Source organism: Trachypithecus francoisi, unplaced genomic scaffold, assembly GCF_009764315.1.
Source record: "Trachypithecus francoisi isolate TF-2019V2 unplaced genomic scaffold, Tfra_2.0 Lachesis_group8, whole genome shotgun sequence".
NCBI lineage: Eukaryota > Metazoa > Chordata > Mammalia > Primates > Cercopithecidae > Trachypithecus > Trachypithecus francoisi.
In genome coordinates this window covers 61819769-61841669 of record NW_022681473.1, presented here as the reverse complement: position 1 = coordinate 61841669, position 21901 = coordinate 61819769, and the positions used below count along the sequence as shown (strand labels likewise).

At 43.4% G+C, this 21901-nt stretch overlaps 1 protein-coding gene and 1 pseudogene across 1 annotated transcript; one reads left to right on the top strand and one right to left on the bottom strand.

The window, feature by feature from the left end:
* Positions 1–1408: 1408 nt before the first annotated feature.
* LOC117080041 lies at positions 1409–2401 on the top strand (annotated as a pseudogene).
* Positions 2402–5626: 3225 nt separating this feature from the next.
* On the bottom strand, positions 5627–15228 carry TRIM68 (tripartite motif containing 68). The gene is made up of 7 exons (XM_033204523.1): positions 14996–15228; positions 12046–12528; positions 10216–10311; positions 9125–9385; positions 8638–8660; positions 7993–8093; positions 5627–7805 (listed from the first exon to the last, which is right to left on the bottom strand). The coding sequence occupies exons 2-7, from the start codon at positions 12469–12471 to the stop codon at positions 7255–7257; spliced, it is 1458 nt and encodes a 485-aa protein (XP_033060414.1). The 5' UTR covers positions 12472–12528; positions 14996–15228; the 3' UTR covers positions 5627–7254.
* Positions 15229–21901: the final 6673 nt, after the last annotated feature.

Genomic DNA, 21901 nt, shown 5'->3' with positions numbered 1-21901 from the left:
TTAGATTGTTACATATTATATGATATGGTAACACCTGAATGAGGCAATAGATAGTGAGTACATCAATAAACAGAGATCAACAAGTGGTGTACCTCAGCTGTTGGTTGTGCACAGCGGTAGCTATCTTTGTCTCATCAAACCTGGCCAAGTGAAGCCCCTAACCTTGTTTTATCCATAGTTGTCTTGTTGACTATCCATGTTGGGGTGGATGGACACCTGGGAGTCACAGCTTAAACCTAAAACTTACCATAGTCACACACTGACTACATGATCTTGGCTAGAATATTTAATCTAAATTATGCAAACTGTGTTATATGGAATGGATGTTTGTCTTATTTTACAAATGGAAAAATACACATAGATTATGAATACTACACTGTTTTAACATAGTACTCGCATATGCTATGTTCATAATAAAGTGCTTAACTTTTTTTTTTTTTTTTTGAGACGGAGTCTTGCTCTGTTGCCCAGGCTGGAGTGCAGTGGCCGGATCTCAGAAGTGCTTAACTTTCTAAAGGATAAAGCTTTCTTGTTTGGAATATCTTGGTTATCAGGAAGAGGGAGTTAGTTGCATTACAGAACCATAACTTATTGGGGAGGGGGGTCATCTATAAGGTAACCCTAAGATTTTCCTTGTAGTAATTTAATCTATTAACGGAACCAAAGTGAATAAGATCCAGGGTAAATTTAGAGAAGGATTATACATATTTATAGACAATTTATAATCTCCTGTAAAATGTGATGTTATTCTCTAATGGTTTTATTTTACTGAACTTATTAATGTATTTCATCAATCACAAGAATGCTGAATTTATGTTTTGTCTATGCAATTTACTGAGCATATAAAATGTGATGTTTGTTCTCAAGTTCTGGTTTCAATAGTAAATTAGCACACTGAGATAAAAAGACATTCTTTCCTGTTAATCATTCTTTCTGTGGAAATTGTTTACTGTATAAGTATATATATCTCCATTCAAGTGATATATCTTCATTCAAGTTGACTTGTGACCACAGCTATGGATCACAATCTTAATATAAGGCCATGAATAATAGACATGCACTTGAGTGCATACCACAAACTCATAGAGCACTGGAATTGTCGATTAAGTCCCTATTGGAGATTTCAGGAAGCTGCAAAAGTGGTAATTAACTTAACCTGGGCATGAGGTTGAGTGAGGAAGAGAGCAGAACACAAATCCCAAAGGAAGGAACTCACAATCTGATCCTTCAACAATAAATAGAAACTTGTAAGGAGGATGAAAAGTAGCATAGTATTAGAAGTCATTTTTCTGATCCTACGATACCACCAAGCTGAGAATAACCCTAGGTTTTCTCAACATCACAAATGGGAACTAATCTTAAAGGACTGCATCGTTCTTTTACATCATCTGTGCATTAACAGGGAAGAAGTCTCTCACCTGTGATGCTGGGTCCAGCCTAAAACCACACAATGGAAACCCTGCTTCCTTCCTCCTTGTGGGTATCCCAGGACTGCAATCTTCACATGTTTGGCTGGCTATCTCACTGAGTGCCATGTACATCATAGCCCTGTTAGGAAACACCCTCATTGTGACTGCAATCTGGATGAATTCCACTCTGCATGAGCCCATGTGTTGCTTTCTGTGTGTTCTGGCTGCTGCGGACATTGTTACGGCCTCCTCGGTGGTACCCAAGATGGTGAGCAAGATGTCTCTGCTCAGTAGACAGTTCCATCAGCTCTAATGTTTGTTCCACTCAGATGTTTTTTGTCCACTTAGCCACAGTTGTGGAGACAGGGTTGCTGCTGACCATGGCTTTTGACCGCTATGTAGCCATCTGCGAGCCTCTACACTACAAGAGAATTCTCACACCTCAAGTGATGCTGGGAATGAGTCTGACCATCACCATTAGAGCTGTCACATTCATGACTCCACTGAGTTGGATGGTGAGTCATCTACCTTTCTGTGGCTCCAATGTGGTTCTCCACTCCTACCGTGAGCACATAGCTTTGGCCAGGTTAGCATGTGCTGACCCCATGCCCAGCAGTCTCTATAGTCTGATTGGTTCCTCTATTATGGTGGGCTCTGATGTGGTCTTCATTGCTGCCTCCTGTACCTTAATTCTCAGGGCAGTATTTGGTCTCTCCTCAAAGACAGCTCAGTTGAAAGCATTAAGCACATGTGGCTCCCACGTAGGGGTAATGGCTTTGTACTATCTACCTGGGATGGCATCTGCCTATGGGGCCTGGCTGGGGCAGGATTTAGTGCCCTTGCACACCCAGGTGTTGCTGGCTGACCTGTATGTGATCACCCCCGCCACTTTAAATCCCATTATCTATGGCATGAGGACCAAACAATTGCGGGAGAGAATATGGAGTTATCTGATGCACTTCCTCTTTGACCACTCCAACCTGGGTTCATGAACACAATATCTGTTCAGATCTGGAGCATTCCAGCCACCTTCAAAGATGCCTTAGAGATTTGTGGAGCTGGATTGGTTTACCTGGTACTATAAGGAATTCTAAGATGAAGCTGTAAAGGATATCTTTGTGTCACTTTTAAATTTCTACCAAGAATATGAATGAAATGTTTCTAATTTTCTGACATTTTTAATGGGTTAATACAATAGTGTCTGAATCAGAGTAAGTTTGGTATAGAATACAGCTCTGGAATTTTTCCTTCTACAGCTTCTGACCCATATTTCCTACCTACTATCCTACCATCCCCTCTGCTGAAGAAACCAAGTGTTTGGTATCTCCCCCGAAACCTGACTGATATTCTCAGAACTGTTCTTTTCTCCAAGTGATTATATGGAAGAAGCTATTAATATATGACCCTGCCCTCTGGCCCAATAGTGATCTCACTCCATTTGGGTTCTATGTTCACACCTAGACCAGGGTCCTTCCCAAGCCATATGGTTTACTGTTTATCTAGGGAGATATAAACTTGGGATCAGAGATGGTGGTAATTCTACAACACATAAACTGGAAGGAGAAAATTGGGATTGGCCCATGCATCAAAGGCCAATCTCCAAGAACAGATGAAGAGAATAAGTCTTTGGTTCTCTGATTCCAAATCACTTTGGACACCCAGGTATATTGTTATGTTCTATAAAATTACCACTTAACTTTTAAGTGTATATCCTATTGTTAAGCTAGTTGGAGTTAGTATACCAATTACCAGCTTTTTGTTTTTAAGCAACAGAAGGTAAGTTAATACAAGTTTGGTTTTGGAAATCTTTCTTGTTGCTTCCTAGTCCCCATCTGTATAACTTAAGCTTAAGGCATAGAAGAGAGGGATCAAATATACACAGGTCTTTCTTCTTGTGGGCACCTCTCAGGGGGTGTGCTCTGGGATGAAGAGGTTAATACAGAACAATATAGATAAAGAAGTTGAAATGTAAGCATTCTTCTTCAGGTTACTGGATGCTTACATGATTTTTGGTTTTGTTTTTCCCTTTCAGAAAATCTTGAACTGAGTAATCAGTATACGTTAAAAGAAACAGATCTCATATATAAGAGATATGTACATTTAAAAATCTTAATAAAAAGATAATTTCCTACTAGTGTTAAAATTCACAGTGTGAGAAGAAACTGTTGACAGCAAGTTACTATACCTGAGTCTTAACACTTCCTGTCTATTGATAGAGAAAACAACATTAATTCAGAGTATTAAAAATTAAATAAATAAAACATGGAAAGCAGATAACACTATCTCTGACATATTGTATGAACTTAAAAATATGCCCAATACATTTCTAATTCCATAATTTCAAGGGAGTAGTCCTATACAGACCAGTACTCATATGACAATTCTTTCAAATAGACAAGCTCCTTAGTAACTTAACATCCATACCTTTTGCTAATATTAGACTTGTTTACCTGCCAAGAATGTATTCAATTTTTTGATACCAACAGAGTAGAAATCAACCTCTTAAAAATCTGATAATGATGTACTAAGGTCCCAAAGGGTAGTAAAGTGAAATTTTTTTCCCTCACAACCCCCTACCATAAAAACAAGATTATAAGGTTATAATATTTAAAAAAAAAGATTATAAGATTATAAGGTTGTTAAACACATTTGGTAAGATTTTCATTTTGAAATGTCACATTATTCTTTCTCCATAACTAACCTGAAAAATTGGCTAGGTCCATTAAATGAAAGCATATTGGATGCATTAAAGAATCTAATATAAAGCAACAAAGGTATAGTCCCGCCTGCACCCCAGACACTAATTTCTTCCCAGCATTTCCATCAGGAAGCTTGCCCAACCAGGTCTGTGTTTCATTCTCATTGTTTTTTTCTAAAAGCAGATGGAACCCACTGCTAGTACTCAAGTATTTACTGAACCACATAATTCCCAAAGTGTGCTGATTCCTTTCCATGGCTACCCCGAATGGAAACACCTGTGCTTCTTACCATACATTCAGACACTGCCCTGGCCCATCACATTAAGCAATGTGTGCTCTCTTAACCAGTGCCTGGGATGCACAGTAGACCCTTCATGTTTGGATTTTAAGAGATTACAACCAATCTTGATGGAAACAAATGAAGACTGCCTATCTGTAGGTAGTTGTGAACCTAAGGCTTTGCCCCTATGTCTCCTTTTCTTTCTTTTTTTGCAGTATCCTGGCATTTTACCCTCTTTGCAGCCTTCTCCCTTAAGGCTCAGGTATTGCCTCCCTCAGTTTCTCTGCAAAACAAGGGTAGGCAAAGCTCGTCCCTGCCTTGCAGTGAAGGCTTACACCAAACTGGGGATGCCACTCTAGGCATTGCAGGGAGCAGTGCAGGGACTCCACCTCCACGTGGCCACCTACCTCCTGCCCTACTAGACCACTTATGAAAGGTACGGTAAAAGAAATTACCCATTAAATTCATATTTGAACAGAAGCATAATTAGGTATCCTCTAGTTTTCACTGCCCCTTTTAGATAAAAACAGATTATTTTTGTTTTGATTCCAGTCATATGAATGAAAGTTCCCTCACTTAAATATTTAATACACACAGACACACACACACGCACATACACACAGTACTAGACTAGGGGTACAATGGTGAACAGACAAATAAGGTCCTTGCTTTCATATGGTTCTCAGGAGGGAAGTGTAAACAACTACTCTGTAGAAAATGGTTTTCAGGCACTTAGAGCTTCAATCTTCTTGTCTGGTCTTAAAATCAGACAATCTGTAATAATGTGGATTGTTTAACCTTACAACTCTTCTAACAAGTAATCAGAGTACCCAAACAGGCTTATAAATGTAAAAAACAATCAAAGTAACCTAAAAGAGTACATTGCCAATGACGCCATTTCATTCCTTCCTTCATTCTAAGTTTGAATGAATTCATCACCTAACAATCCTCCGTTTCTAGGAAACTTCCAAGATTTGTCCTAATAGCGAAAGAACAACATTGATTTTTCCTTAACCCTTTTGTGCCAAGTGTCCACAGACATTAACTGAAGTCCTTCCTAGGGACCTACTTCTCAATTATCCCCAGGGAATCCCCCGACAAAGATGCTTCTCTAATGGTGGCAGGCTCAACCCTTTGCCAGCACCAGGGTCTGTGACTCACCAGCTCATTCCCCTCCAAGCAGATGATGGAAACTTCTCCCCTTCTACTGCTAATTCTCAAGATGCAGCCTGGAAGCATGGTGGGCAGAATGATTTTATTTCTCCAAGTTTGGCCTGTTTTAACTCCTACATACGTGAACAGCCAATATAATACAATTAAAGTAGAAACACAATTTTTAGTATTCCTTATCACAGCCATTTGAAGCACCTTTCTGCCTGAAAGCCTCTAGACTATCAGGAGAGGCCCTGAGACAAAGGCACTGCTATAAGATGCGGGCTGTATCGTGGCACAGTGGCAAGGTCACCACGTCCAAAATCTGTGGCTTGCCTGCCTCTGTGCCTCAGACCGAACAAATGCATGGGATGGATCTGGGATCTATACAACAGTTCCATGAGGCAGGACAATAATATGAGGTTTTATGCTGAATTACACCCATTTTCCCAATGAGGACACATAAAACCTTCCAAACATGTGAGAAGTTTCAGATCCCAATATAATAAATGATGTACAGGCATGTGACCTGTGAAGTGAATTTGTCAACCTTGTTTCATATGAGTGTGAAAAATGCTTTATAATTTTTATAATCTCATCTTCAGCAGCTTTGTAAGAAATAACTTGCTCCAGCGGCCAGGCGTGGTAGCTCATGCCTGTAATCCCAGCACTTTGGGAGGCTGAGGTGGGCAGATCACGAGGTCAGGAGATCGAGACCATCCTGGCTAACGTGGTAAAACCCCATCTCTACTAAAAATACAAAACAATGAGCCAGGTGTGGTGGTAGGTGCCTGCTGTAGTGCCAGCTACTTGGGAGTCTGAGGCAGAAGAATGGCGTGAACCCAGGACGTGGAGCTGGCAGTGAGCCGAGATTGTGCCACTGCACTCCAGCCTGGGTGACAGAGCGAGACTCCATCTCAAAAAAAAAAAAAAAAAAAAAAGAAATAACTTGCTCCATCATTAAGGTCATTTCAGTTTCCCCATTCATAAAGTGAAAATACAAACTAAGGCTCACAGGTTTTCTGATCCTGCCACTTAGAGAAAAAAAGCAGGGCTAGGACACTGGTCTCCCAGGAGTCCAAGGGACAGTGATTTGCCCAGCTTGTGCTCAGAGAGGGAACGGCAGTGGGGTGGCTTGGGTGGGTCTGTGTCCCCCTGCTGCATTGAATTTCTCTTGCCAGGTGGTCAGAGGGTGAGGGTCACATAAAGGTTGCTTAGTTGTAGCAAACCTCAGGGGAAGCATCCTCTGACTGGCCTCAGCACAACAACCAGCTCTGGGTATGGGCAGCATTTTTTTGGCCTATTGGGAAAGCCTATCTAATGGTGTCCTGAAGATTGTGTCTACTTCATCATCCTCACTGACTTAACTGTGACACCAGACAGGAATCAGGGAAGGGGGGGGTTGGCTACTCCACGGACAAAGTCCTGATCCTTACCCCAACAAGTCACCTTAGAACTGCTCTGATCCTCACCATCAGCCCTGTCACGCTTCCCTCATGGGGTGCAATGCTCATTTGACTGGGCCTCTGCTTTTTAAAATAAGTGGTTTCATGACAGACTTTAGCCTGGTAGCAAACCAAAGGATCAGACAGAGGAATCCTTGGATTCTGAGCTCACGTCAGTTTCAGGGGATACCTATCAGTGGCTGGGTCCTCCAAGCCCCATGGGGGCCAGGCCCAATTCCAAGGACTCTCTGGTTAGGATGGTAGCTCTCTTAGTCCTCCCCATCCAGGGAGCAGATGGCCAGAGGAGCAGTATTGTTGGTTCCAATGCTGTAGCAAGGACTAAAATAGGGCAGGAGGCGCCCAGGGAAGGGATAGCGGGGGAAAGTGAAGATGTGGGAGCCATAGTCAGTCACATTGTAGAAGGAAATGTCATGGGCCTCATAATCCACGAAAATTCCCACCCGGCGAGGAGGGACGGGCAAGGACAGGAGGGGGTACTCATCGGTGCCTGCTCGGTACTCATTTCCTTTCCTCAGCCTTATCACCCAAAATCCATAGTGGGGGGATAAGTAGACCACCTCCTTCCGGTCTACATTTTGCTTACATACTCCCAGGCCCCACTCAGACCTGTCTCCCACCTCCACCTCCCAGTAGTGCCGGCCTGAGGAGATGCACTGGCTTCCCAGGACAATATTATAGCGGTAAAATCTCTCAGGATTGTCTGGCAGTTTCTGGTTGGTGTCTCCATAGTGCACACGTTTTCTGTCTTCAGACACGATGAGACGGGAGTAAGCAGTATCTGGATCCAGGCGCACATCAGCTAGAAAAAAAGGTCCTGGTTGGTAATAGTGATATCGGGCCACGGGGCATGGGTGAGGGCTGTCTGATAAATTCAGCCACAGATTTCTCAATAATGAGTGGGTGAGGCTGGATGGAGCACCCAGAGGGTACTGAACCATTGAGGGTCCCTCTGACTGTCCACTATAGTCTCCCCCAGGATCCATTACCTGCATAGGTCTTCAGGATCTCTCTTAGCCCCAGCACACGGCAATCTGTCTTCAGCTCCAGGGAGATTGGTTCTGGCCGCTGCAAGCTCCAAGATTTGCTCCTGGTAGAGGAGGGTGAACCTCAGGGCCAGGAGTCCCAGCTTTGCCACATGGGCCTTATCTTAGTACAGAGAAGAGGGGCTTGGCCAGGGACGTTGTAAAGTGCCCCACCCCAGCAAAGCCGAGACATGATGGTTATGGTTATTTGGCTGAGTCTCAAGCTGTTTGTGTGCAGAGGTGAGAACACCCGCATGCCCATGCTGTGGGAAGGGTTGGATGTATATTTGATTCTGGGAGAGGAAGAAGTGCACACATTTTCTGTTGGACATGAAGGAGTCATGGGCAGTCTTTTTTCCTCTTTGAGCAATCGACTTGAAACCACATATTTTATAGCTTCACTTGATATACATTTGATAAAGTACAAAGAAGAAAAAGGAAAGATCAACAAAGATTCCTTAGCCATTACCATGTAAGTGGGATGAGACTGTGGACCAGCACCTGCTTTTCTGTGTGCATCGAGTCTGTGCTCTGTCCCTACTTCTGGCTCCAGCCAGGCCCCACTATCCCCTACAGGGCTGCTTACAGGCTCCAAGGGTGAGAACATACCTGTTTAACACTTCCTGAATATCCTAGGAGGAGAAAAAAAATGCAACACCTGAGTATGTGCTATTCCTCAGAGGGAAAAGACATCAAACTGGCAGGGAGTTTCTCTACGGGAAGGGAGACAGATACCAAGAACGGAGAGATGCCATGCAGAGGTAAGGAGAAGCCTATGGAAGGATGGAAGAGCAGGCTGAGCTTTGGCTGAACTGGCCAACTTCAGGCTCCATCTCAAGACTCTCAGGCTAGAGGAGAGGGCCTAGAATGATGCCAGAGCTGCCTGAGCACTGTCCCACCTATGACACTACAACAGAGCAGGTCATCCACCAGCCAGGGAGAGGGAAACAGTAGGTATTCGCTGGGGAAACACAGGATCCATGATCAGCTGGCAGAGTGCTGGCAGTCCCTACTAAAGAGTAATGGATGCTCTTTCCTGGAGTCTCAGTCTATCTTCAGCTATCACTCAGGGTTACCAGGAAAACCTGCTACTCACCTGCAACATCCAGCGGACAGGCCTCTGTGACCTCTCTTTCAACTCCGCAATCATCCTCCACAGGACCCGGCTCTGCTGGATGAGCTCACTATGGTTCAACTCCAGTTTCTGCATGGTCTCCGCCGCCTCCTGCTGTAGGCTGGCCAGAGCTGCTGTTACCTCTGCCTCCAGCTGCCGATGTGGTGGCTGCTTTTTCTCCAGTAATCGCTGGTATTTCTCAAACTCCCATACAATACTCTGTTTTCGGGTTTCCACCTGTATCTGTGGAGCCAAGATGGAAATCAGCACTGATACTTTCAGTTATCCGGTATCGAGCATACTGACATATGCATACACACATACTCTGCAGCGGTACCAACCATGTGACAGGCTATGCAGGGGCAAAGATAAAGGATACTATTTTTCCTAGCTTCCTGTTCCAGCTCCACCACACGCTTCTAAGTCTCTATTGTCACTCTTACTGACTCCAGTAGGGTCCAGGATATTATCTAAATACTACAAGCTCTAGACTATTTTCCATTTTCAGAATAATGACAAGATGTCTTACATTTAAGTCTCTAAGGCAGTGTAACATAACTACACTGTTAGGTGGTTCATTTTCATGTTGATATTATATCTGTTCAATGTGCTGTTTTAGATTGGTTCAGTGTTACTTTCTGCTGATCAAAAGTTCTAATAGTTTGATACTTACTGGCCTCAAATTTATTTCAGAGGTGATTTTCCAATATTTTAATAACCAGACTCTTAGCAAATATGCTCTAACTTGGGAAAGTGAAAGAGAAACTCTGCTTTACTAAGCATGATATAAGCCACGCTGTTGTGAGCTGACACACGTGAGCATGTGCTTTCTCTTTCTCATATACGAGGATACAAGACCAGAGGTTATCCCTACATCACCAAGGAGAAACTGGAATTAAGAGGTGACATGGCCTACCTAAGGCCTGGGACAGAGAAAACAGGGATTAGAACCCCAGGCTCTGTGATTTCAAGCCTTACATTCTGCCTCACAGAGATAAGAATGCTACCCCAGGCCAGCTCCAGGACCGCACAGGACAACTGACACAAACTCTTTTCCCCACGAGGCAACCTGCCTTCCAGGTGGCAGTTCGTTTCCTTTCACCAACTTCCAGCTTCCAGGCCTCTTCTTGCTGTTTCTTCAGATGTTCGAGGGCCTCATGAAGTTCCCACTGCAAGAGACAAAACCCTCATGAGGCCACCTCCAGCAGCCTAGGCTTCCTAGCATTGGGAGGCTATGGGAGAACCAGGGTCCTTCAGGCAACCAGCCACAGTAAAGGCTGTGGGGAAAGGGAGTGCGACAGAGGAAGTAGACTGCCCAGATGACATCCAAGGTAGCTCTCTGGGCTGAGAATAATTTCAACTCCCACAGTCTCTAAATGTCTGTAAACTGGAAGAAAAGGTCCATTTCCAGCCTCTCCAGAAAAGTACCTTGGACTTTCCTTTCCATGTCAATTTTTATCCTTATCTTATTTATTTTTATCTTGCTGTCTGCCAGAACCTTGTTACTCCAAATGTAGTTCAAGTGGATCAGCAGCATCCACATCACCTAGGAGCTTGTTAGAAATGCAGAATCTTGGCCTCCCCTTAGACCTACCAAATGAGAATCTCAATTTTAGCCAGATCTCCCAGATGGTTCATATGCATATTAAGGGTAAGAAGCACTTTCCTAGAATAGTAATGCAAGGGATTTCTACTGAAAAGCATAAAGTGTGCAGACACACCATTTAATTCTGCTATTTCAACAAAATAGCAATTATTTTGTTAAAATTTATCAAAAGCTAGGTATATTTTAAGCTCTAAATATGCATGTGATATTTACAATCCCCTGAGCCTGGTATTAACCTCATTTTATAGGCAAGAAAACTGAGGCTTAGAGGGTGACCTACCCAAAGTCATTCAGGTAATAAATGGTTGGGCTGGGATTTAATCCAGCCCTTTACCCCTGTGTTATACTATCTCCCTTTTCTAATATTCTCAAAAACAGAATGAGTTAGTAAACACTTTTCATATTTTAGAAATCCCTCCCATATAGGAAAAAAGCTATTCAGGGTATTTGTCTTACACTCTCACCTTCCTATTTCAACTCCAAAAAACAGAATTAAGACCAATGCTGGATCACTGGTCACAGAATCACTGAGATAACGGTTCCGATAAAGGTGTCATTATGGGCATCTGAGGAAGAGTAAAGAGAAGCCCAGAAGCTGGAAGTTGATGAGGTAAGGAACAAAAAAGGAGTCCCAGGTTTGTCAGAGATGACTTGTCAAACAAACAAACTTGGGAGAGGAGAAAGAGCAAGAAGACTTGAGTCACAGCCTCTGATCTTCCTTTCGCTAACTGGACCTGAAGTCATAAAGGACCTGAGAAGATTATATTAGATGACCTCTCTCACTCCTGTGATTCATTCATAGTTCTTTCCACCTCTAAAATAAATTACCATGTTTTCAACTTTCTAAGCCTCACTTTCGTCTATAAAATGAAGGAGTAAGTGATCCATTCAATGCCAAACGACTACTTGCAGCATTGCCAGGAGTTTGCAGGTCAGGTGTAGCCTTGACCATCTATATAAAAGCCTCATGCCTAAACTCATCCAAGGCATTCAGAATCTAGTTAAAACCCAAACTGATTTCCTTTACATTCTCAGTATTGAAATCAGCCTTGGGTTAGGCATTGAGCCATGTTAGGATCTGGGATGGGGTGTAGAGGAAGTGGGAGGGCAGGAAATCAAGGAAGGTCATGAATACAAGGAAAGGTATAGCTCCCTGTATCAGATTCCAGGGATCTGTGGGTGTCAGGAACCAAAGGAATCAGCTCTCAGTCTGTGATGCTGGTGGTCAAGCCCTTGATCTAGAAATAGCCAAGTTGGCGCCGGGGGAAGACTGGAGTGGCCAGTTTCCATCTCTCACCTTGTACTCCCAGGCAACATCTTCCATTGGGACAACACTGTGGGCCTCATGCTCTGGGGACCGGCTGCAGGCCTCGCACATTATCAGGACATCCTCTTTGCAGAACATCTTCAGCTTTTCCCCATGGCACTCACACAGATCACCCTTCAGCCCCATTCCTGGATGTAGCCTTAGCAGACGGACTTTTTCTACAACATTGGCCAGCTGCCAATTAGGCCGCAGGTTCCTTGGCTGGACAGGAGCTCGACAGAGGGGACAGGTGTAACCCCAGTTCTGGGATTCTCCTGGGATCTCCCAGAGTCCGGAGAGGCAGCTGTGGCAGAAGCTGTGGCCACAGTCAATGCTCACAGGCTCCCTCAGGAAGGTCATACAGATGGGACAGGCCACTTCTTCCACAATGGCTTCCACCAAGGCTGTGGGATCCATGGTTCCTTCTCACACCCTCCTCAGAACATGAATGAAACCAGGGAGAAGTAGTAAAGGCTGAGAAGAAGAAAAGAAAGACAAATAAGAGAAAAAGGTAACAGAGGAACAGAGAGATCAGTAACAGGAATAATTAATTTCTGGGGAAAAACCACCTTCCTTTTGACCCTTTACTGACCTTCTTTAATAAGCATTGGCCTTTCCAACTGAAGGGTGCATGGTCTGAATGGGTTACATTACTCACATCATGAAGGGGATAATGGGGATGCCTAAGTGAGTGAATATTGGGAGTCCTCAGTCTTCATTCACTTGGCCAACTCTGATTCTCCTCTGGGTTCGTTCTACTAGACCATTACCATTCCAATCATGCTCTATAAATCAGCATTATTTCTCTTAAACTTGGGTAAGTTCATATAAAATGTGGTATTTCAGTATCTGAAGTAAGGCCATAAATACCTCCAGACTCACTCTCTGGTATCTTTATATTTACATTTATACAACTCAAAGTGTCAAAAGGTAGTATGCCAGAAGCGCATTGCCTACACGCTCAATTTATTTTCTTGTGTTGCACACTAAAATGTAAAAACTGTGAAGGAAACAGCAGTTCTTTTCCCATGCCTTTTAAACCCCTGCCCACTAACGTACTTATTATTCACCAAGACACCAAGACATTCTTCTGAGCTTTTAGTGATATGTTATAAGCAGAGATGAAATAACATCCCTTGGCGATTAAAACAAAGATCATTTGATGATCATCACACCCATATTGATGAAATCACTACTCCAGCAAGAAATCTGAGATTTTTGCCAAGGCCACATATGGGCATGGAACTTGAATGGTCAATGGCAGGCTCTTGGCTCAGTTGGCAATATTTATTCATTCACTTTGCTAGTTCGTGTTACCAGCTAGAATCTATACAAGGAAGGGCCATGTTGGTCCTAATTCCTGTTGCATCCTCAGCACCTAAACAGTACCTGCAATGCAGATATTGCTGAGTAAATATTTGTTGAATGAATAAACCAGCTAGACATAGAAAATAGTTCCTAAACCCAAAATCCTTTTAGAATTTGTGAGGTAAATTGAGAGCATACATGAATAATAAAAGCAAGTACTCTTTGAGCACTTATATGATGTGCCAAGCACTGTTCTGAGCACTTTACATGAATTAAGTTGGTTTATTTCACAACCCTAGGCAGAGACCATTATTGTTCTCATTTTACAGATGTTTGGCTTGGGGCTCTGCCATCTATCTTGGACAAATTTCTTAGCTTCTTTAGCTTTAAGGTATAATACAAATTCAAAATGAGAGAGAAAAATCACTAAGGTTTAGGGCAGTCCAGTAGTAGGAAGCAGGGCAGTAAATTTTGCAGGACTCTGATATGCCACTGGCAGGGTGTGCCTTCTCACTAGACTCCCTGCCTCCTGCTTTTCTTCCTCCCACTATCACTACCAAACTGTGGGATCCAGTATCCTAAAACCTCCTTTTGGTAAATCACTAACTTACTAAAGAATCTATCCTGGCTCCCGGTTAACAAGATATCTCCTTGAAACAGCACCTGTGCCCCGTTAGGCAAAGGAATAAACTTCCGCACACTCCCGCAAACTCCTCGTCCATTAAATCTACCTGACTTGGGTTCCTGCTATTCTCCCAGTTGAAAATGACTTCTACATGATCCTGCTTTTGACGTCATTTGCCATGTGTTTGTCTATTGTCTTACTTCCCATACTAGAACTTTTTCATGCAGATAGGGTCATTGTCTGTTTTGTTCATTTCTATTTCCCCAATGCCAAGAACAGTGCCTCAAATACCTGTTGAATACGTGAAAACTAAATGTAAATGTTGAGTTCCAACTGATAGATTGACTAAGTGGAGGATGTGTTAATATCCTTAGCTAAGTCAGTAGAGACATTAAGAGATACGATCTAAAGTCAATAGAACAATAAATGGAAATTGATACCTATTATTTAAAGCTACAAATGGAAGACCTAAAATAGCGATAGAAAATTGACAAGATTGTGGCAGTAGGAAAGCAAGGCAAAGAAATATCAAAATGATAAATCCAGAAATACAGAGGAACGCACATTATTTTGATTTAGGGTGATAAAAACATCTAAATGGAGAAAAATTAAAAGTGGCAGCCTCCTGCAAAGATCTGGGGATGGGTAGGCATTGCTCTTCAAAATAAGACCTGCTTCAATGTTTGACTTTTTATTATACATGAATTACTTTGAGAAAATTCAAATAATCAAACGTTCGGTTGCTTTGACTGTGCCTTCCATAGGGTACAGTGAGAGTCTGAGAAGGGCATTTGAGAAGGGGGCGGGGCCTGGAAGACTTCCAGGAAGGACCCCAGTGGGAAGGGGGCAGAGGGGCGGGCGGTAACCTCCGGAGTCAGGGAGCAGCTGGGGACAGTAAGCTCCTGGCCTGGCCACAGGGCGTTGGGCAGGTCCCCAGGGCAGCGGGCGGGTCGGGGTAAAGTGAGCTTGCAGGATCTGACTTCAGAAAAGGCAGAGTTCTCTACCCACCTCCCTCCTGGGCCCGGACTGGCGCTTCGCGGCGGAAACTCAAAGTGAAGAAGCCCGGTTCCGCAGCGTCCAGTGGCCCAGCGTCAGAAGCGGCCGCTCCCGGTAGCTCAGCACTTAGGGCCAGAGAGCGCCCGAGGCCCAGAGTCCAAAGCCCGGCAGTGCAGGCCCAGTAGCCCGCAGCTCCTAGGATACTACACCCGGCTCCAGGCCCAGGTCGCAGGACGGCAGCCAATGAGCGGCCGGCTGGGCCCAGGGTGGCTTCGCCCAGGGGGCGGTGTGTTTGTGGGGACAGCCAATCACAGGCAGCGACCAGGGTAACCCTAGACAATTGGTGATGAGACGGGGGTTCCGGCGCTTCTAGGCATGTCAATGCTTTTTCACTACTTCCTGGGTTTTTCTTGTCCCTTCACCCACTCAGATTCCCTTAAAATGTAGAGGGTTCCAGAAGTTAGTTCCAGGATAGGTCAAAGGATTGAGGCTCCCGAATGATGCCGCTCAGGCTGTGCATTGAGAGACTCAGGTGGCTATTCATTTGCCAGTTTGTCTTGTTAAACTCAGAAGCTTGAGATTGGCCACTCTGGTTCTGTGACCCAGCTTAGCATAGGGTTGGGCACACATATGGTGTGGACTCTGCTGTTCCTGGGAATATTCGCGACCTCTCATGGTTCCAGGCTGCAAGTACTGGGTTCTTAAACAAACAAAACAAAACAAAACAAACAAAACCTCTCTTTTTTCCTGGCACACTCTTACTGTTCAATACTTAAGTAACCAGCTTGTCATCACTATTGCCACAATCCACTTTTAAAGGTAAAAACAGACAACAGAGACCGAGAGTTAATGGAGAAATTGAATCCCTGGTCAAAAATTGTCGTTAAAACAAGAAGAAAAAAATTAAACAACTGGTATCCCTTCCTCACCCAAACACATAGACACATGCACGCGCACACAAAAACTGTTACTTAAGACAGCGATTTGGGTTTTTCTTTGTACTCCCAGGGCCTTGTCCTTCTCTTGACACTTAGGTTTTAATAAGCAAGTGAAGGCACCTCCTATCTACGTAGAAAATAACCAGGAAATCCTCCAATTGAAGCTCGGTTCCAAATTATATAATATCTTAATTATTAGGACAGAGACTCCAGAATGCTCATGCCAGTGTCTGAGCACAGGCCATGGTTAAAATTCTGAAGGGTGAGGCCCAGAAATTTCCTGCAACACATAGGGCTATGAGAAAAGACAAAAATATCTTAGGTCTGAGCTGGACCGTCTGTCTCACCCAGTTTTGGAGAAATGGCTGCTCTAATAGAATAATGAATTAATTAATTGAAATAAGCCATTTTAAACATTTATTTAACATCAATTTTTTTGACAATATTATACTGGGTGCTGGGATTACAACTATGGTACATATAGTCTCTGCCTTTAAGAAGTTGAAGGTCAAGTTGGTTGTACTGCTCTGGAATCTCTGTGAAGTTAAAACAGTTAATGAGAAGATCATTTTCGTGTGTAAGGTGCAATTTGTAACTGTGACCGATTGTCAAGAACCGTGGCAATCAAGGTAACTGGGGGCGGGGGCTTGTATTCATGCGGGGAAGGCTGGAGAGAGGGCTTTTGAAGACAGATCAGTTTACTTCCAAGGCATAGAAGCTTTCCTTTACAGATATCTTCAGAGTGTTTTGTTTGTTTATTTGTTTGCTGTGAGACAGGTGTGTCCAGGTGAGGCTCTGTCTTGGACAAATTCCACAGCTGTAGCTGCAGACCCCAACCCTCTTCCCTGAATCCAAGATAGACCAGGACAACAAGATGAGTGGCTGACTGTAGGATGGTGCCCATCTGTGCTGTAGGGGAGGAGTAGCATCACAGGAGAAGCAAGAACTGAGAACTGTTTGGGGAACAGGGAAAGAGATATAGGCACTAAAGAAATAGGACTAAGGAAGAGTTAGGGAGTTAGTACAAATCTGAGGTCTGATATTCTGGAAAGAGACCAGAGACTGACTATATTGCATGTCATACAACATGCTTGCTTAGAGACCCCTAATTTATTTTCTTCTCTTACTCTTTCCGAGGAAGTATGAGCCACACCCTCAATTAGTTCTGTACAATCTTAGGCTTGAAGAATATAATCTTAGGCTTGAAGGCTTTAAAGGGGAAGAAATAGCTGTCTGTGTTAGTGGCATGTCAGTCATCAGGAGAACCTGCTAGGGGTGGAAGGAGGAGGGTAGGAGTATAGCCCAGACCATGGATAGATACCCCACTCCACCTTGAAAGTCTCCTCCTGGACCTCTTATGAAGGAGTTAATACCTCCTGTTTCTGCTATTCCAAATTGTTTTCAGTTGCCAGAAGGCGAAACTGACATATCCCAGGAGTCCAAGCAGGAGAAGTTAGGGCCTCCCTTCCCTGTCTGCTCAGTGCTAGCCTTGGCTAAGAGAGAGGAAATTCCTGCCTAGAGGGGCAAATCTGCAGGACTTTGTTACCACTTGCACTTTGGCAGAGGAAGGAGGTCAGGGATTGGAAGGGGTGATGAGTCTAGAAATTAAAACACAGCATTCTGTCTGGAGGTGGTGGAGAGCCTTTCTGAAAGTGCTTCTGGGTTGAGGCTGTCACCTAGATTGTATATTAGGGTTTAAGTGTTCCAAGAAATTGAGAAGCAGGAAGTAGAAAAGAGAGAATAATTTCAGAAGCAGATGAAAGGAACAGTAACAGGAAGATCTAGCAAGGATGTGGTGGGGCAGTTTCAGTGTGAGATGCCATGGACAGGAAAATGACAGCATATATGTATGTGTGTGTGTGTGTGTGTGTGTGTGCCTGAGACAGAGAGACATAAAACTAACTAAATAACAAGGTATATATCAGAATATAGATGTATATTACAATAGCAATTGTTAATAGTTACACACAACTAACAGCAAGACCTTTGTACAGTGGGAAGCAGAACAAGCCAAATACTGTTATTGGTTTTGATATCAGAGTTGTATTAGATTAAAACAAGAAGTAGCTTTATAAGTCCTTGTATTTGATGTCTAATTCAAGTTCTTTAAATGTCAAATCTGTTTCAGTAAGTTACGATTCTCAAAGTGTCAGTGTCTTCATGGTTATGAACAATTACACAAATAATTATTTTTATTTTTATTTGTCTCTACTTCTCAGTTTTTCCCTTGATTCTAATCCCTGATATTTTATATTTACCACTATTTTATGTTTTTTTTTTTCTGAGCGACATATCTTTCTTTCCAAAGATCTGTCTAGTTGATTGTTCCTTTCAAAGAACCTGTTAATTTATTTCATTTTTTTTCTGATTTTATCTGTATTATTTTTTCTTGATTTATTTTACTTATATTTATTATCTTATTTTTCTTTCTTCTTGCACTGACTGAGGAGTGTAAAGTTTTCCCTAAATATAAGTCAGGTTATATACCATAAATCATCATGGTGCTTTAATTATCATTTGTTATTAAATAAATATAAGCACAGTTTTAAATTTGGTTTTCTCCTGAAATTACATAATTTAATTGAAATTCTATATATATATAATTTATTTAGGTTTGTTAGCATTTCATAACCACGATGCAATAAGAGTTTTAAAAATGCCATTATAACTTATCCTTTGGGAAACTGTTTTGTGGCCAGCTATATAATTGCATTATATAATTGTTCAGAAGGTGCTGGAAAAGAAGGCATATTCTCTATAGTGGAAAATACTAAATTATATAGTCTTATCGAGTGTAAAATGTATTTGTAGGGATTTGGCCTAACTCATTGCCATGTGAATAGCAGACAACCGAGGGAAGAGCCAGTCAATCAAAATGCCTACTAAAAAACAAGAGTTGAAAACACCAGAAACCTATTTTAAGCACAAAAAGGACTTATTAAAGAATATTTGGTAGTCCATTGATGATGTATGATGTATGCAGGAACATCATCAAATTACCCCATAGGTCCACTCTGATGGAGCTATCACTACTGCCTCCATTGAGCATAGATAACTCGGATCTCACTTCTACACCTGGGTGCAGAGACTGACACTAGAACCTCTGCCTCTGATACCTCTGGAGGATTTACTCTTCTGTCAGCACTCTTCAACAGAATGATTCAATGTGGCATATTCGCTTTTATTTTCCTAGCTTCTGAATTGTCTTCCTGCAGGTGTGCATGATTGACAGCACTTAGACAAAATGCCTTCTCCCATGGTGGGTGATTATTCCCATCTATTTTCTCCCTTTTTGTGAGGGGAGCATACAATCTCATCTGTTGCCTCATGACCCACAGTGCTTCCCAATAGCTGGAAAATGCTTTCTAAGACATTATGAGACTTGGCTATATGACCATCTTGGGTTATTGAAATAGGAATAGAGGGAAGTGTTTCAGTTCCATACAGAAGCTCTAAGAGACATTGCATGTTTGTACCGCCTTTTGTTTTCTCATTGTCACAATAAAGGCATGTCACAAAGAGAGGCTCCTGCTTCAGCTTGAGTCCTGCATGAGAAGACATGTGGACTGGGATCCTAGCAGCCTATCTGCAGCCAAGGGCATGATGTGTGAGTGAAAACATTTGTTGTATGCCCCTGAGATTTTGGAGTTTTCGTCATGGTATAAAAGCTGATTAATTAGGTAGGAAGGTGATTTTTATGGCTTTTCTTGGGGGAGAAGTAGATGCCCCAAGAAAAGGAAAATTGGTCAAACATAGGAAGATCATTCAAGTGCCAGCTACAGTGAATGACAAATACCCACCACAAGCACAAGCTCCACATTCACAAAAATTTAGAAAACACGAGTAAGTCCTCAGAACAAAATGTGGCTACCATGTAGTATAATAGCTCATTCCCTAGTCAAAGAGAAGTTTAGATCCACATTGCCATCACTGGCCACAGTCCTTAAGGAGAATTATAATGCTCTCTGGGGAGAGACCAGAAAGGAAACACAAGGGGAGAAAACAGGATTGATGGTTTCAGGTTTTCAGAATTGTTTTATTTGTCAATTGGTGTCTATCATTTGGTGTCTAGAGCCCAGAAATTAACTCAGAGTATTTCCAATTAAGAAGTTAAGAGTGACACTATGATTTTCTTACAATGTGAGAAAAATCCACCTATTTAAATAATTTTTTATTTGAAGGAAGTGGTGTATGAAACACTTCTGTTTTCTCAAATTAAAATTTGCAATATGCCATTCTTCCCTTAAGTAGTATGCATGTTACAAAACCTCCACTCTTTCTTTTCCATCTCCTCTTTGTCCATTTTGTTCCAAGCACCCCAGTGCAGCATTGAGAGTATCCTTTGGGGAGAAATAGCTACATTCTTTTGAGCACTCTGAGTCAGTTTATGCTCTTATGACAAAATACCTGAGACTGAATAATTGATAAAGAATAGAAATGTATTTCTCACAGTTCTGGAGACTGGGAAGCCCAAGATCAAGTCACTGGCAGGTTAGGTGTCTGATGAGGGCCTGGTCCCTGCTTCCAAGATGGGACCTTGAACTCTGTGCCCTACAGAGAGTATGAATGCCTTGTCCTCACATGGCAGAAAATGCAGAAGGGCAAGAGGGCTTAATGCATCCCTTCCAGCCCTTTTATAAGGTTGCTAATCATATTCATGAGGGCAGAGCCCTCCTGGCTTAATCATTTCCTAAAGCCTCTATTACTTAATACTATCACATTGGGGGGGCAGAGCAAGATGGCCGAATAGGAACAGCTCCAGTCTCCAACTCCCAACGCGAGTGACACAGAAGACCGGTGATTTCTGCATTTTCAACTGAGGTACTGGGGTCATCTCTCTAGGGAGTGCCGGACAATCGGTGCTGGTCAGCTGCTGCAGCCTGACCAGCGTGAGCTGAAGCAGGGCGAGGCATTGCCTCACCTGGAAGCGCAAGCAGGAAGGAAATCTGTTTTCCTAGCCAGGGGAACTGAGACACACAACACCTGGAAAATCGGGTAACTCCCACCCCAATACTGCGCTTTAAGGAAACAGGCACACCAGGAGAATATATCCCACACCTGGCCGGGAGGGTCCCACGCACAAGGAGCCTCCTTCACTGCTAACACAGCAGTCTGCGGCGATCTATCCGCAAGGCAGCAGCGAGGCTGGGGGAGGGGCGCCCGCCATTGCTGAGGCTTAAGTAGGTAAACAAAGCCGCTGGGAAGCTCGAACTGGGTGGAGCTCACAGCAGCTCAAGGAAGCCTGCCTGTCTCTGTAGACTCCACCTCTGGGGACAGCCCGCAGCTGAGGTCCAATAGGGAAAGCAGCGGGGGGCCGGTGCAGAGGCCAACGACTCTGTCTGACAGCTTTGGGGAGAGCCGTGGATCTCCCAACATGGAGGTTGAGATCCGAGAACGGACAGACTGCCAGCTCAGGTGGGTCCCTGACCCCTGAGTAGCCTAGCTGGGAGACATCCCCCACTAGGGGCAGTCTGACACCCCACACCTCACAGGGTGGAGTCATCCCTGAGAGGAAACTTCCAAAGGAAGAATCAGACAAGTACACTCGCTGTTCAGCAATATTCTATCTTCGGCAACCTCTGCTGCTGATACCCAGGCAAACAGGGTCTGGAGTGGACCTCAAGCAATCTCCAACAGACCAACAGACAGTCCTTCTGACTGTCAGACGGAAAACTATCAAACAGGAAGGACACCTATACCAAAACCCCATCAGTACGTCACCGTCATCAAAGACCAGAGACAGATAAAACCACAAAGATGGGGAGAAGCAGGGCAGAAAAGCTGGAAATTCAAAAAATAAGAGCGCATCTCCCCCTGCAAAGGAGCGCAGCCCATCGCCAGCAACGGATCAAAGCTGGTCAGAGAATGACTTTGACGAGATGAGAGAAGAAGGCTTCAGTCCATCAAACTTCTTAGAGCTAAAGGAGGAATTACGTACCCAGCGCAAAGAAACTAAAAATCTTGAAAAAAGAGTGGAAGA